This window comes from Bidens hawaiensis, unplaced genomic scaffold, assembly GCF_021521415.1.
Source record: "Bidens hawaiensis isolate Kalapana, Puna unplaced genomic scaffold, B.hawaiensis_p1.1 tig00031512_1, whole genome shotgun sequence".
NCBI classification, from domain to species: domain Eukaryota; kingdom Viridiplantae; phylum Streptophyta; class Magnoliopsida; order Asterales; family Asteraceae; genus Bidens; species Bidens hawaiensis.
In genome coordinates this window covers 185,820-201,185 of record NW_027495327.1, presented here as the reverse complement: position 1 = coordinate 201,185, position 15,366 = coordinate 185,820, and the positions used below count along the sequence as shown (strand labels likewise).

General features: G+C 32.7%; 2 protein-coding genes across 2 annotated transcripts; both read left to right on the top strand.

Annotated features, from left to right (window-relative positions):
- Positions 1 to 6: 6 nt before the first annotated feature.
- Positions 7 to 1,717, top strand: LOC143582278 (enolase-like). Its single transcript, XM_077064885.1, has 9 exons — positions 7 to 48; positions 139 to 201; positions 307 to 387; positions 473 to 667; positions 751 to 801; positions 907 to 995; positions 1,085 to 1,136; positions 1,322 to 1,378; positions 1,486 to 1,717. Exons 3-9 carry the CDS (start codon positions 319 to 321, stop codon positions 1,564 to 1,566), a joined length of 594 nt encoding a protein of 197 aa, XP_076921000.1. The 5' UTR covers positions 7 to 48; positions 139 to 201; positions 307 to 318; the 3' UTR covers positions 1,567 to 1,717.
- Positions 1,718 to 7,151: 5,434 nt separating this feature from the next.
- LOC143582270 (pyruvate kinase 1, cytosolic-like) lies at positions 7,152 to 13,881 on the top strand. Its single transcript, XM_077064878.1, has 16 exons — positions 7,152 to 7,227; positions 7,318 to 7,414; positions 8,747 to 8,844; positions 8,969 to 9,124; positions 10,110 to 10,187; positions 10,305 to 10,436; positions 10,556 to 10,636; positions 10,716 to 10,787; positions 10,883 to 10,972; positions 11,639 to 11,783; positions 11,968 to 12,056; positions 12,549 to 12,644; positions 12,727 to 12,794; positions 12,900 to 12,999; positions 13,136 to 13,195; positions 13,489 to 13,881. The coding sequence occupies exons 1-16, from the start codon at positions 7,159 to 7,161 to the stop codon at positions 13,639 to 13,641; spliced, it is 1,584 nt and encodes a 527-aa protein (XP_076920993.1). The 5' UTR covers positions 7,152 to 7,158; the 3' UTR covers positions 13,642 to 13,881.
- Positions 13,882 to 15,366: the final 1,485 nt, after the last annotated feature.

Genomic DNA, 15,366 nt, shown 5'->3' with positions numbered 1-15,366 from the left:
GATGCAACAAACGTTGGTGATGAAGGTGGCTTTGCTCCCAACATTCAGGTTAGGCATTGGCTCATGCTAGCAGCCTAGCAAACTCATTGCTAGATATTGATGTCTTTTTAACAACTGTTTTGTCTTTTCCAACTTTAGGAAAACAAGGAGGGCCTTGAGTTGCTTAAAACAGCTATCGCCAAAGCTGGATACACAGACAAGGTAATTGCTAGAAGTTGATCTTATAAATCTCATTTTTGTATTCATATTTTTGTTTTTAACTTTTTTCTTAACATAAAACATATTGTCAATGGGTTATTTCTATAGGTTGTGATTGGAATGGATGTTGCTGCATCTGAATTTTATGGTGAAAAGGACAAGACCTATGATCTTAATTTCAAGGAAGAGGTATAAGTTGCCCACTTTTCTTGACACGTGAAATACTCAAATAAGTATTACTTTTTTCTCATACTTTCTCTTTTTATATATGCAGAACAATGATGGAAAAGAAAAGATTTCAGGAGATCAGCTCAAGGATCTTTACAAATCGTTTGTGAGTGAGTACCCTATTGTGTCAATTGAAGATCCTTTTGACCAAGATGACTGGGAGCACTATGGCAAGATGACCGCTGAGTTGGGTGAAAAAGTACAAATTGTTGGAGACGATCTTTTGGTCACCAACCCCACGGTTTGACATTGGGCCTTTGACCTTTTTTTCCCAGTTTAGACTTGCTTTTGACATGTATTGAATACTCTGAAATTGTTTTATAGAGGGTTAAGAAGGCAATTGATGAGAAGACTTGCAATGCTCTTCTTCTTAAGGTATATAGTTACTGTGATCTTTTTTTTTAATTTTTTTTTTGTAGTCGATATATCTTGTGTAAACATATAGTTATATTGGCTGCGTTTGTTTGGTCTATGGTGTAGGTCAACCAAATTGGGTCTGTAACTGAAAGTATTGAAGCTGTGAGGATGTCCAAACATGCTGGTTGGGGTGTGATGGCCAGTCACCGCAGGTATGAAAATATTTTATTTATATTAGTTACGTATTTCTGATTTCTTTGATATGGTTTGAATGAAAGTTTATGGTTTTGTCACTTTGCAGTGGAGAAACCGAGGACACCTTCATTGCTGATCTTTCTGTTGGTTTGGCAACGGTAATTATTTATTTTGATAGACAGTTGTATAAAAGTAGTGGGTTTGCGGGTTGGGTGGACTTCCAAAATTGGGTCGGGTTGACTCATGACAGTTTTGGTTTAAGTTTTAGTTTTTATACATTAATTTGAAAATATGTTTTGTACACTTATACTGAGTATAATAATCATACAATGGAACGTAACAGGGCCAAATCAAGACTGGAGCTCCATGCAGGTCCGAGCGTCTTGCCAAGTACAACCAGGTAGATTTAAAAATTAAAGAAAAAGAATAAAAATGTTGATTATTTTATCTCGTGCAAGTGTTATTAAGTTGGAAACTATAATTAAAACCAACTGTTTTTGGAATTAGCTCTTGAGAATTGAAGAAGAGCTTGGATCTGAGGCGGTTTATGCTGGAGCTAACTTCCGCAAGCCGGTTGAGCCTTACTAGATTTTAAGCATCGGGATGATCAAGAGCCGAGGATTAATGTCCATGTGGAATATGCGATTGGATCGTGTATAAGTTTTTCTTTAATAAGGGCTACTTTGAGTTTTCGTTTGTGGGTTTTGACTACTAAGTTTTGTAGTTTGGTTTTTGACATTTGAACATCTTTTGATCCGCTTGTTTTGCCATTGGTTATGATACTGAATTGCATCTAAGTGGTATATGCGTTTTAAGTTGGTTATATCTTGGTTGTGTTTTATCTTTTAGATGTTCAGTTATTAATCTAAATGCAAGTTAAAAGTGAATCACAATAAGTTAACCAAGGGGGTGTTTGGGATTCCTTATTTTATCAACTTATAAAATTTTTTGAAAAGTTAGTAAGGTTTATATGGTGTTTTGCGAACCATAAAGCCTTATGGATTTTAACTTTATGAAGAATGCAAAATAAAATGTCTTTGAAAAGTCAAGAATACGTAACTTATTAACTTAATGGGTTTGATTCACATATAACCCTCAAAACCCATTACAATTACAATCATTTTAAAAAACAGTTACTTTTAGTTATTTTGTTTTCTTCAACACATAAACTAATCCAAATAATTTTTTAAAAGCTTCTTTTTAAAAATTCACAAGTTAATAATTTTAATAAAAAGTCCTTTTCACTTAAATAAGCAATTCCAAACACACCCTAAGGCTGTATGCTATGATGAGGGGCATCGAAGCCCCTCCACAGTGCCATGTCATCATCTCGTAAAAAGCTGGGGCATCTAAGCCCGTCCTGCTATGGTTTAATGCCCCTTGGGCGCCCTAATATATATGTATGTGTGTATGTGAGAGAGGAGAGAGAGAGCTCTACCAATGGCACCGGTCGTCCTCATGCCCGCCCCCCCTCCTCGCCCACCTCCACCGCGCCCCCCAACAGTGTTTCAACTCCAACAGCGCCCTTTCTCCCCCCTTGAAGGCGCCCATAGTGCATAGTCTAAATGAGTTGCCACGAGTCCCGCTCCGTGTCATTGATGATGTTCCCCAGTTAAGCGTATTTACTATTTATTTAGGTTAACAATAGAGAACAATTCTTAGTTACTTTCGCGTTCTTCTATATCTATACTATATAATATAACCTCTTAAATTTTAAGAGGTCCAACAAACATTATTAAATTTACAAGTCATAATGCATGCCTTAAATTACTTTGGGGGGCAAAAGTGTCTTGTTAAGATGATAATGTTTCAACACCCAAGCAGTCACTAAGTACATGTTTCAAATCCGTGTTTACATTAGGGAACATTATATTTTACGGTGATTTACTTATTTACTTATTTATTTTAGGTGATCTACTGCACAAGTCTAAGCTGGAGTGCGGATGGAAGCACACTTTTCAGTGGATACACAGAGGGAGTCATTAGAGTCTGGGGCATTGGCCGCTACTAGAGATGTCACTATAGGTAGGATCGTACCATAAAAAGCTCTCTTCGGGGTTCAACTTTATCTTTTCGTTATTTATGGTTATGAGAATTTGAAGTTTTGGAGACATTTTGTTTAGTTGATAGTTTTTGTTACTTCCTTTCTTACCTAGGAAGCTATGAGATTTTTTTATGTTATCTTTCTTTTGGAATGTTTGATGTGCAATTGTTATGGATGCAATTTGTGAACTTCAATTGGTTTGTGTTGGCTTGTTCACCTGTTCGAGTTTAGTCGCACATCTGGGTAACTAATGAAAATGAGCTTGAATCAAACTATCATAAGGGATTTATCAAGTCTGATGCATACTGCTTTGTGTTCGTTAGTTTGTTCACCTGTTCGAGTTTAGTCGCATTAGATCTGCGACTTGGGAAACTAGTGAAAATGAGTTTGAATCAAACTATAATAAGGGACTTATCAAGTCTGATGCATACTTATGTTCATCACGATAGCGATTCACTTTCACATGGTGATAAACATTTTTCAAATATCATGACAAACCACAATTTTCTCTTGTTGAATAGCGTATCCTTTCGGTTGATCGGTTCATATGCCCTTTTGACTATTTAAACAACAATTACACTCTTGTCTCTTAATCTAAACCAGCTACCCTTCATGATTTTTAAATGGCTATAACTATTTCATACATTAATATTTAAAAAAAAAACATCATAAAGATGATGATTTGTTTTTAATTTGAATATAGTATTGCTACACTTAGTGATTTTAAAAATTCACATGTTAGTTAGGAATGTCAACCGAGTTCTGGTCGGGCGTATAACATCGTCGGGTAACAACGACACCGGTTAAGTGTTCGATGTCGGATTGCATGTATGCTAACATCGGTTACGTGTCAGATTTTGCGTTACACATGTACTAAAGTTAAATTTCGCGCGTGTAAGCGCTGGTTACCTGCGTACCGACTTCAGTTACGAGTCCGATGATGCATTATGCATGTATCGTCACCAAGTTACACTCGTGCCGGTACCTGTTATGCGGTCGATGTCACGTTACATTAGTGTCGACATCGGTTACAAGTTGGATGCCATTTTACGCAACCGGTTTGGGTTTGTGTGCATTCCAATGTTGGCCTATGTGCGTAGCGGGCTATTACTTGTTCTAATGTCGGGTTATGCACATAGCAGGCCAATTAAGCGTTCCATGTCGTGCTATGCGTATACTAACGTTGGTTGTGCATGCCATATCAACCCATTGTGACAAGTATGGAAAATAACGCCACCTCATTCTAACCCGTTTGAAAAATAATACCATCCGGTTTTGGCACATACATAAATCATGCAATTTGTATGATTACGCAATCTATATTTGTAATTATGGCATACATAATTAGGCACATGCAAAAATAGTTACACACCTTATATAATAATTATACAACATATTTTCATAATTACGCATGACTAGAATCGCGTATATTATACGCACAATGCATCGAGAAAAAAATTATTTTTTTGTAGCAAAAAGGTGTAGTTTGTTTTTCTAGAAAAAAAAATACTTATGTCATTTTTTTTAAACGCTTGATTTTAAGGTGTATTTTTTATGTAATGATGTCACATAGAAAAGTTATCATTGTTTTAAAAGTGAAATAATTGTGCTTAATTTAGGTTCTCATACAAGGACAAAAATGTAAATGTACATAAAATTCAATAGTTTAAGTAATTATGAGTTTTAAAACACATTAGGAATCTTATAAATAATTATCTTTTTGTTTAACGTTAAACATTAATTATAGTTTCTATGTCCCCCGTGAATGAAGAACAATAACGGGGAGACCATCTACTCTGTAAATGCAAGTTAAGTCCTTATAAAAATTAATAGACCGAGTAACTAACATATTCATTTTTGGTTAAGTAAAGTTTAATTTTAAATCCATTAACATAATTAAGTTATATGCTTGGTATTTAAGATAATAAATTGTAATGTTGAGACAAATTGCGTCCAGCATGCCATCTCAAGTTTAATTTAGAGCCTAGCCGACTCAGCTTAGAATGAAGTTCAATTCCATCTAAATAGCCTTGGTTAGGCTCATATTAGCCCGTTAACAACCTTTAGTGTTGTTTGCCGCCGCATCACACGGACACACTGCTAGTACATTTAAAGTGTAAATGTATTCAAATCATGGATGTGTTATATAAAGTTACCAACAAAGTCTCTAATATTCATGCTTGCTTATCAAATTAGACGTTGTACTCATATGATAGATGATACTTATGGTGAGGTGCAGGATTGCTACAGTTAATTAAAGGAAATGAAACGAAGGGTGTTTAAGGGAAATATATATTTTCATCATTGTTCGGTAACCTATCAAATGAATGAACCATTTTTCTTAATAAATGAACACGAATAAAGAATCATTTTTTCAAGTGTTCATTATTGTTCAATTGAGCGTGCACCTTTTTTTTAATCCACTGAATGATTTATTCGATTTTCTCTACTTTAGAATATCCGTAATTAAACCACGGGTGTACGTATTGTTCGTCTGAGGTTGAAGGATTTCGGGTTGACAGGTTGCATAGGTGAACCCGAACATGACCCGAATACTTATTTGTGTCATATTGTGTCGAACACACTTAAGACTGTGTCACGGCAGACATACTTGACAGCGCCGGCCCAACCTATATGAAGGCCTAAAGCTAAATAAAAAATTGGGGCCTCTTTTTAGTTACTTTAGTTATTTCTCTGTTTGCAAAAGATTGTTATTTTGGTACCCTATAAGCTTGTGTGTGTATATAGAAAAAAATAATTGAATCCTTAATTGTTTAAAATTGCTAATAGATTGCAAAATTACCAATTACAGTTTGTCTAACTCATAATAACAGTTTCCATATGCAAGTATAATAGTTTGTAAATAAAAGTTATTATTTACTGGAGATGTGTGTGTGTATAACAGAAACGATTAAGGTGAAAACAAACTCCTAAAATAGAAACGATGATTATGCATATTGATTGTGAACGAATAAATTCAAATACTTTGAAATATAATTTGAATTATTCTTACCCATTGATAGTCACATCCTAAAAATAAAGATCATATAATTTCCCACATGTTGTTTGTGGAAATTGAACTCACCACTTCACTTTTTTTAATGTTCATGGCTTACCAACTTAACCAGGATGAATTAATGCTAGTTTTCCTTTTTTCTTAATTGGTATAGATTCACAACCTTCTATTTTATTACTTTTAAAATACAAATTATTCTTACTAATCTATGTATTTTAGAAAATTATTTGTATCTTATGAATCCATAAGATGTGTTAATATGTATATTATTAAATTTAACTTTCTCATTTTACTTTTTAACCATCCTTGTATCGCACGGGCTCTATCCTAGTTGTTATTATTTCATCTGCATGGGCCAATCATATGTGCTAATTCACAGCCCAAAATTAAACTCTCAGTCGACTATTTTAAAAAAAAAATTAGGGCCTTAGAAAACTGGTGGCCCGAAGCCCTTGCTTGGGTTGTGTACACTGTTGGGCCGGCCCTGATACTTGAAATCGTGTCGTGTAGCGTCGAACACACTTAAAATCGTGTTGTGGTTTAGATGACCCGTTTAATGTTCATTTACTCATAACAACAATTTAAACAACTAATGACTTAAACCTAAGTAAACATTTTTGTAAATCGTGTCTTTTTAATTATTTTTGCGGTCAACAAACTTGGTTATGTATACTTAGCTAGAGATTAGAGAAGCTGAATGTAAATGATCATCAAATCACAGTCTAAAAGAAAACTAAAAAAATACTCGATAAACCAAACATATAAATTTAAATTCTAATAATAATTTTTCATCATCCATAAAATCTAAATAAATATGAATTTCTTTAAAACATTTTAAACACGTTAATAATAAAGACTAAACCATTTGTTAACCAATTCATTAAACCACTACTAGTAGATTTGGTTTAACCTTTTTAAAGCAACGTATCCAAATAAAGTATAAGGTATAAACCATTTGCAAAGGGAGAATAATATTCTAGTTTCAGAGTTTAGAATAATATAAAATAAATCTAGACCCGATCCACGCCACAGAGTTTCTTCAATTCACATCACTTTCTTCTTCTTCTTCTTCTTCTTCTTCTTCTTCTTTGAGATTCAACCGTGTCGCAAATCGGCCAAAATGCACTCAAATCATCTGCTGCTCGAAGAACCTATCCGGATGGCTTCCATCCTCGAGCCTTCGAAAGCTGTCAGTCACTCTATTCTTAGTTTAATATTTTCTCTGATTAATATTTACTTTTGCGTAGTTTATTATATGATTTTGATTTTTTTTTTATAGAGTTTCTTCCCTGCGATGACGAAGATCGTGGGAACGTTAGGTCCTCGATCCCGATCGCTTGACGTCATCTCCGGTTGCCTCCAAGCTGGCATGTCTGGTATTATTATTATTATTATTCATTATTTATTAATTCTCGTTTAGCAGTTAGGTTTTTTTGCATAGTTTTAGTTTAATTTCAGTTTTGATACTGATGTTTTAGGGGTGCATGGTTAGGTAATTAGCCTCTACCAAATTAACCAAATCACTTTTCGGTTATTCGATTCAGTTTATTTTGTTAATGTTAATTTTTCAGTTTTTGGTTTGGTTAACAACTAAGGTCAAATTTGGCCTAAAGTTTTGACTTAGAAATACATGAAGTGAAGGTACAAATACATAAAATAATGGAGGTATAAATACATGAAATGGAGAGATATGAACATATAAATACATGAAATGGAGGTATAAGGATGAGTATCATTACAGAACTCATAAATTATTTAAAAACTTGAAGGAACTCTTAATAACTAACGTTTTTCATAAATTTTTTTGTATGTTAATGTTATTTGAGTGTAGTTTTATCATTTTTGATATCTATATTTACGATTACAATTATGAAAATTAGTTTTTTTACACATATCTATGTAATCAAATAAATTTTATCACATAAATTTTACACCTGTGTAACTTGTGATTTATATATGTAAACTAACTTTTTTTTAAATATGATAAAACAAGTCTCAAATAATGTTATCATATAAAAAAAGTTAAAAATACATTTGGTTTTTAAGAGTTCCTAAAAGTTCTTAACTTTTTTTGAGTTCTCAAATGAAACTAACCCGGAGGTATAAAAGCTAGAAATATATGAAAATATGAATGGTTCGGTTCGGTTAATTTTAGTTAACTGAGGGTACAAAATATAACCGATCACTGATTTTTGGTTAGGTTATTGCTCAACCCTAGATGTTGTTACATATCTAATACTTGTTACAAAGTTTGATATACTGATGAGTTTAATTTTTATGAAAATATTAGAGTTTAGGCCAATTTTGAAGCACTAGTTTACTCTCAGTAATTTGTTTGATGTGATCCTGTTGATTAGGTCTTTTGTTGAAAGATACTCAATATTGTTTTGTGATTTGATTTGATTGTTGTGGAACCTAGGTGCTAAATTGTAACAAATTCTTGATAAGTAATCTGTTTTGTGATTTGATTGTTACAAGTTAATACCGATGTTAACTTTTTATATCTAGTACTTGTTACAGAGTTTGATTTAATGATGAGTTTAGTGTTTGTAAGAATATTAGAATTTAGGTCAGTTTTGAAGTCCTAGTTTCCTTTATGTGATTTGTTTGATGCACAGAGTTATGGTGTGATCCTGTTGATTAGGTGTTGTGTGGTAAGATACTGGATATTGTTTTGTGATTTGATTTGACTGTTGTGGACGTGGCAGTTGCTAGATTCGATTTTTCATGGGGAGATTCTGAGTATCACCAAGAGACTTTGGAGAATTTGAAGGCTGCGGTGAAGAGCACTAAGAAGCTCTGTGCAGTATGACCTTTCTTTTATTCCTTTTCACCTGTTCAAATTAATCACAACAGTTATCAATTACTAATGAAAATTAACCATATTACCATATTAGTTAATATTTTCTAATATGTGTTTTTATATGTAGGTGATGCTGGATACAGTTGGTGCTGAGATGCAGGTTGTCAATAAAAGTGAGAAGGCCATTTCACTTAAACAAGATGATGTTGTTGTTTTGACCCCTAATGAAGGTCAAGAAGCTTCTTCTCAGATACTACCAATCAACTTTGCTGGGCTAGCTAAGGTCAGATGCAACATCCTTTTATGCGGTAGTAATGTAACTGACAGAAACCATTCATGTTTGAAAATAAGGAGAATTTCATTCCTATAAAACTTGTAAAATATCATATATACCCTTTTAATGAGCTTTTAGTTTGATACCATTTTACCCCTCTCAAGTATATTATTCTTTAGCACTATTTTACTTCAAATTGATATGGTTTAAACAGTTGTGAACAACTAGAAACAACTAATGACGATCAATAGATTCCTCAAGAGAAATTTAGTTGTAAAATTTTTGAATGTAATATATTTTCTCATGTATATTTGTATATATTAACTTCAAGATGGAAAGATTTTAGGTTATCAAATAATTAATATATTTTGTGATCAGAGAAACCATCATGATTTGTCAAAAAAACTCAATTTCATATTTATTGCAGACACAAAAGACTTTTTCAGTGATGTAAGTGAATTTTTAAGTAAACAATGAAATGTTATTTTAATAGCCAATAATAGAGTATTTAGTTAAAGTCATCGACGAGTATGAAACTATAATACTGTACACATAATAAAGGTCAATGCATGAAAAACGCCGATCGGAAGAAAACTGATTTGTTTTTAATGAAACAGGTAAATTGGGTAAATATGTGAATTCAAAGTTTGAGTAGAATAAGGGTAGAATAGTCATATTTTGAATTTTATATGATAAAATGGGTAAATTTGATGTTTTATTTAGTTTGTAGAGGTATATATATATGATATTTCACAAGTCTTTTAAGGGTATATATGAAATTAACCCTTGAAAATATTATGTTGATTCTAGACCATTAATGAAAAGACCCACCGATTTTCGTTCACTTAATATTGCAAAAACAAGCATCTATAGTCTGTCTAAGACATAAGTTTTATGTGCTTAGTGTGACATATTATTGGGATTTGGGAGGTTATTTTGGCTCTATCTAAAGGGTTCCTGTGTACTTACAAGAATGTTTACATGATCTTTTCAGGCTGTGCAAAAAGGCGACACCATTTTTGTTGGTCAATACTTGTTCACAGGAAGTGAAACAACCTCCGTTTGGCTAGAGGTATAAGCAAAATACTTATGTAATTTGTAATGAAAACAAACATTGTATGTCATTTGTTGTAAATCATTTAGTCATATGCTAACATGTTTAATGTTTTTTTTACGAACACGCTTTCAGGTTGATAAAGTTGAAGGGGCTGATGTTGTTTGCATGATTAAGAACTATGCAACTCTTGCGGGAGCATTGTTCACTTTGCATGCATCTCAAGTTCATATTGATCTGCCTACTTTGACAGATAAGGATAAAGAGGTAAACCTATTCTTAAGGTTATTAGACATGTAGTTTTATACATGTGTTTCTTTGTGTGATGTCACTTGTGTACTTAAATAGATGGTTCATATTCTAGTAACAGCTTTCTTCAATTTCAGAATATCAGTACATGGGGTGTTTGTAACAAAATTGACTTTCTGTCATTATCATACACACGACATGCACAAGACATTCGTGAGGTAATCGTGCTTATGCCAATGTTGATGTCTTTATTTCCACACCATCATTCTAATGAAATCATTTGATTTGCAAATGCAGGCCCGTGAGTTTCTTTCTAAGCTTGGTGACCTGAGTCAAACCCAGATTTTTGCTAAAATTGAAAATGTTGAGGTGATTTGTGTCTTTTGATTTTATTTTATTTATCATGACTACAAGCAATGCTTATGTTGGAGTTTATCTTACATTATTTCTTCATTTTTTTACAGGGTTTGACTCACTTTGATGAGATCTTGCAAGAGGCAGATGGTATTATTCTTTCTCGTGGAAATCTTGGCATTGATCTTCCACCAGAGAAAGTGAGTTATATTAACATCTCAACCTTTTATTTTGGGTTGGTCACATATGCGATGCATCTTTTTTTAATATCTTCTACTCCTATTTACTCATTTGCTTTGCCCTTTAACAATCATTACAAAATTGTGGTGATGTTGGTTTTACAGCCCTCTCAATTTTATTATTAAGTTCCATTTACGTTTGTGAAAAGATTTAAATAGTTAGGATAATAATTCTATTAAACTGAAATTTTAATCTTTTGACACAGTTCTTTGAATAACTCCTGTATTAGAAAAAAGGTTATTTGAAATTGCTATTTTTCTCTTGATATTTTATGTTAAAAGTTGCAGTTTATTAAAAAAAGTTGACTATTTTTTTTGACTTATTTACATCTATTTTCCTTCCCTTTGCAGTAAAAATTGAAGAGTTGCTTTACAAAGTTGTCCTAAAAAATTAGTTTTCAAAATATAACATAAGATGAATTTGCATTGCAGAGTTAACTTTTTCTTAAAAACGCAGATAAAGAATCATTTTCTTATTTATTGAACCCTGTGAGCATTTTATAAAAGACCTTTTCAAATTACAGCATCATTATTGAAATTTTCGGAAACATTTTATGGAAGTTAAAAGCATCTTTCTATTTTGTGTAAATGTATGGTATTTATGTGACTAATAAATCTTTTTTGCAGGTGTTTTTATTCCAGAAAGCTGCTCTTTACAAGTGTAACATGGCTGGTAAACCAGCTGTGGTTACACGTGTTGTGGATAGCATGACAGATAATTTAAGACCGACTCGTGCAGAAGCAACTGATGTTGCTAATGCTGTATTGGATGGTTAGTTGCTTGTTCTAACTATAATAGTTCATATGTAATCGCTACTTGCTTTTTAAGTGGTTAAATAGTTTGTCTTGTTTAAGAGGTCGTCTAAGAATGTTTTATGATACTAGAAGTCATTTGATAGTTAAATGTTTTTGTGTAAATTCGGGATTCTTAATATTTCAACCTATGAAAATTGCAGGAAGTGATGCAATTCTTCTTGGTGCTGAGACCCTTCGTGGATTATACCCAGTTGAAACAATATCAATTGTTGGTAAAATTTGTGCTGAGGTAATAGTAATCTCTCATTAGTTGGGATTTTAATTTCAGTGTTAAAACTGTAATTATTAGATGATAAGAGTTTGCTTTCTAATATTTTATTTGTCTATAATTGCACATTGTCTCACAAAACGTACAAATAAACAAGCAAGCAAATTTTAGCCATACTGACAGATTTTAGTACATTTTAAACGACTTCTGACTTTTAATTATTTTGTCCTGTCATAAGTAGATTTGATTTTAATCCATTTGCTTATAAAATGGGTCGATTTTGGTTTTATCTTAATCTGGTCAAAATGTCAAATAGGTCAAGGGGTGAAAGACGTCCTAAATCCTAATAGTTTTATTTAAAGATTTGGATTATTAGTGTAATATTAATAATTAGCACATTAGCCATTTATAAAATATTGACAAAAAGTGTTTTTGGGCTCACACAACCTGACCCAACTCGTACTAAAGGTGACATTTTGTAGTGGTGGATTAATGTTTGAATATTACTTGCAGGCTGAGAAGGTTTTCAATCAAGATTTGTACTTCAAGAAAACTGTTAAATATGTTGGAGAGCCAATGACTCACTTAGAATCAATCGCCTCATCTGCGGTATTTTCAATATAAATTAATTGTATATTTAATTTGTTTCGTTAATATAGTGATGTGATCGATGCACATTTTTATGTATTAGGTGCGTGCGGCTATTAAGGTGAAGGCATCTGTTATTATTTGCTTCACATCTTCTGGAAGGGCTGCAAGGTATGCATTATTTCTTTGTTTATTTCAATCATTATTTTACATGATTTAAGTGGAAAGATTTGTTTCAAAATAAAATTTTTAATTAATATTCTTTATTCAATGCAGATTAATAGCTAAGTATAGGCCAACAATGCCAGTCATATCTGTTGTGATTCCCAGGCTAAAGACTAATCAGTTGCGCTGGAGTTTCAGTGGCGCGTTTGAGGTACAAATTATTCCATCTAAAAATCCACTTTTCATATTTATGTTGTCTTTTTAATTAAAAAGAAACCACTTCAAATGTGTAAAAAGTTGACTTGTATTAAGTTAGTGATTTGCTTATTGTGTAAATAAACGAGCAGGCAAGGCAATCGCTTATTGTCCGAGGTCTTTTCCCCATGCTCGCTGATCCTCGACATCCTGTAAGTTCTTAGCGCATTCTGTTTCTATTCTATGTTAACAACTTATTTAATCTTTTGTTCTCAAAAAGTCTTCAAGTTTGACATCATGTTTCAGTTTCATTTTTTATTTTTTATTTATTGGTTTCAACTTATTTGAAAAAGAAAGAGAGAAGAAAGTCTGACCTTGGGGCATATGAAATCATAGCCTTTTGAGTTCCATAACCTTCTCGTTAAGGAAAACCCGTAATTCGATGCTTAAAAGTCAAGTGTTTGACCCACATTTTTAGGCTGATTATTAATATATACATGTTCAGGCTGAATCTACAAGTGCAACAAATGAGTCAGTCCTTAAAGTTGCACTGGACCACGGGAAGGCATCAGGAGTGGTCAAGTCACATGATCGGGTTGTGGTCTGTCAAAAGGTTGGGGATGCTTCTGTTGTTAAGATTATTGAGCTTGAAGACTAGGTAACGTCTTCCTACCATTTTTTTCAGTTTTAATTGTGTTGAATTAGGCGTTGGATATATCGCCACCTTGACCATAAGGTCTCTCAAAACTCCCCGAAACGTTGTGTTATAACAGTTTTAGGCACAGTACGCGACTATAAAACTGGGCTTAATGTTGGTTATAGGAAAGTTAGTGCAGGCTTGAAAATTCATTTTCTTGTATTAATGCTTCTTGACCTTCATCGTTGGGTCCCATATAATTTTAATAAAAATGAATTTTAGTGCTTAGTATGTAATTCTAACTTTCGGATTTTGAAGCTTGTTCATATGTTTGATTTCATTTAGGTCGTTTTAACAGCGTAATTTTCTTGAATCCTGTAAACATCATATTTTCTTAAAATTGGGCGGCCCGTATAAGAGTAAGTATTGTACATTATGCATTAACATGTGCTTAAGAGGAGTGTAGTATTTTTGCAACTTTAGAGGATATTGTGAAGAGTATTGTATATTATGCGCGTGTGCTTTAAAGAAATGCGATATTTTTTAACTTTAGAGGATATATAAATTCTTTGGTATATTATTTGTTATATCTAGTTGTGTTGAGAATTTGCTTTGACTGGTTTTGACAAAATCCAGGCCAAACTATTGACTACGGTTTCGAGAAATATTATCAAAATCGATTGGTTCGGTTGGCAAACATACATGCAATTATGCATTCCAATTATGAAAAAATAGTACTAAAGCTTAAAACAACCAGTTTGGTTTACATGGGCAGTTTCAAAACTGTGGATCAACTGTTGGGATTTCAAATCGACCATATCGGTCTGCATGATTCGGTTTAGGCAGTTTGGTCGTTTTTTTATGAAGCCTTGTGAGAACGTATAAATTCTTCCTACTAGAAGATTTTGAAGATATGATCACATTTGGTGGCATATTGTTCGTTATACTTTTCTAACACTTACTGTTGTTTTGATCTAATAAGTTTGTAATTAAAAAAAAAACATCATACTTGCTCCAGCCGTGAAGCTCCTACCTATTTCAAAATTGTGCTCTCGATTTCATCAAAGTGATATATAGGTGTACTAGATTTTATTCCTCGTATTATGGGGGTTGTTTTACATTATTCGTTTTTAATGTATATATATATATGAGAAGGTTATCATACAAATTAAATATTTGTACTAAACGTGCGAACTAAAACGAAGTGGAGGCGGTGGTATTTATGTAAATAAGTGAAAATCATGTTTGTAGTGTAATTACCTGATAAATCAATAAACATGTAGTGTACGCTACATAGTTTACAAATAGAGCAGCAAAATTACTCTATTTGTAAACTATGTAGTGTAATTAAATTATACTGCTTGTTTCAACTAAAGTAATTATTTTGTTAGTAGAGTAATTATTGTATCTATTTCTTCTTCCTCAAATAGCCTGCTTCAAAATCATGTTGGTTCAAATATTAGCCAGTAACTACAAAGTTGATTGGCAAATCGAACGTTGTATTGTTTCAATCTGTTTTAAAAAGCTTTAAATCAGCGAATTTGTAAAAACTGGTGGTTCAAATATTACCCAGTAACTACAAAAATTTGATTGATATTGCTGACGATATCATTATCAAATTGAAGTGAAGGCTATCTCATTTGTAAACCTGGATAAACAAATCAAAAGTAATATAGATTCAACAATAACAACAAGGGTAGGAATTATTCTTGTTTAACAAAATAGAGTCTGAATTTATGGTTACAT

Coding starts and splice junctions, on each gene's coding strand:
- LOC143582278 (XM_077064885.1), top strand. CDS start 319: ATGGATGTTGCTGCATCTGAATTTTATGGTGAAAAGGACAAGACCTAT. Junction 802..906: donor GCAATGCTCTTCTTCTTAAG/GTATATAGTTAC, acceptor TCTATGGTGTAG/GTCAACCAAATTGGGTCTGT. Junction 1,379..1,485: donor GTCTTGCCAAGTACAACCAG/GTAGATTTAAAA, acceptor TTTTGGAATTAG/CTCTTGAGAATTGAAGAAGA.
- LOC143582270 (XM_077064878.1), top strand. CDS start 7,159: ATGCACTCAAATCATCTGCTGCTCGAAGAACCTATCCGGATGGCTTCC. Junction 12,645..12,726: donor AATCAATCGCCTCATCTGCG/GTATTTTCAATA, acceptor TTTATGTATTAG/GTGCGTGCGGCTATTAAGGT. Junction 12,795..12,899: donor TCTTCTGGAAGGGCTGCAAG/GTATGCATTATT, acceptor TATTCAATGCAG/ATTAATAGCTAAGTATAGGC.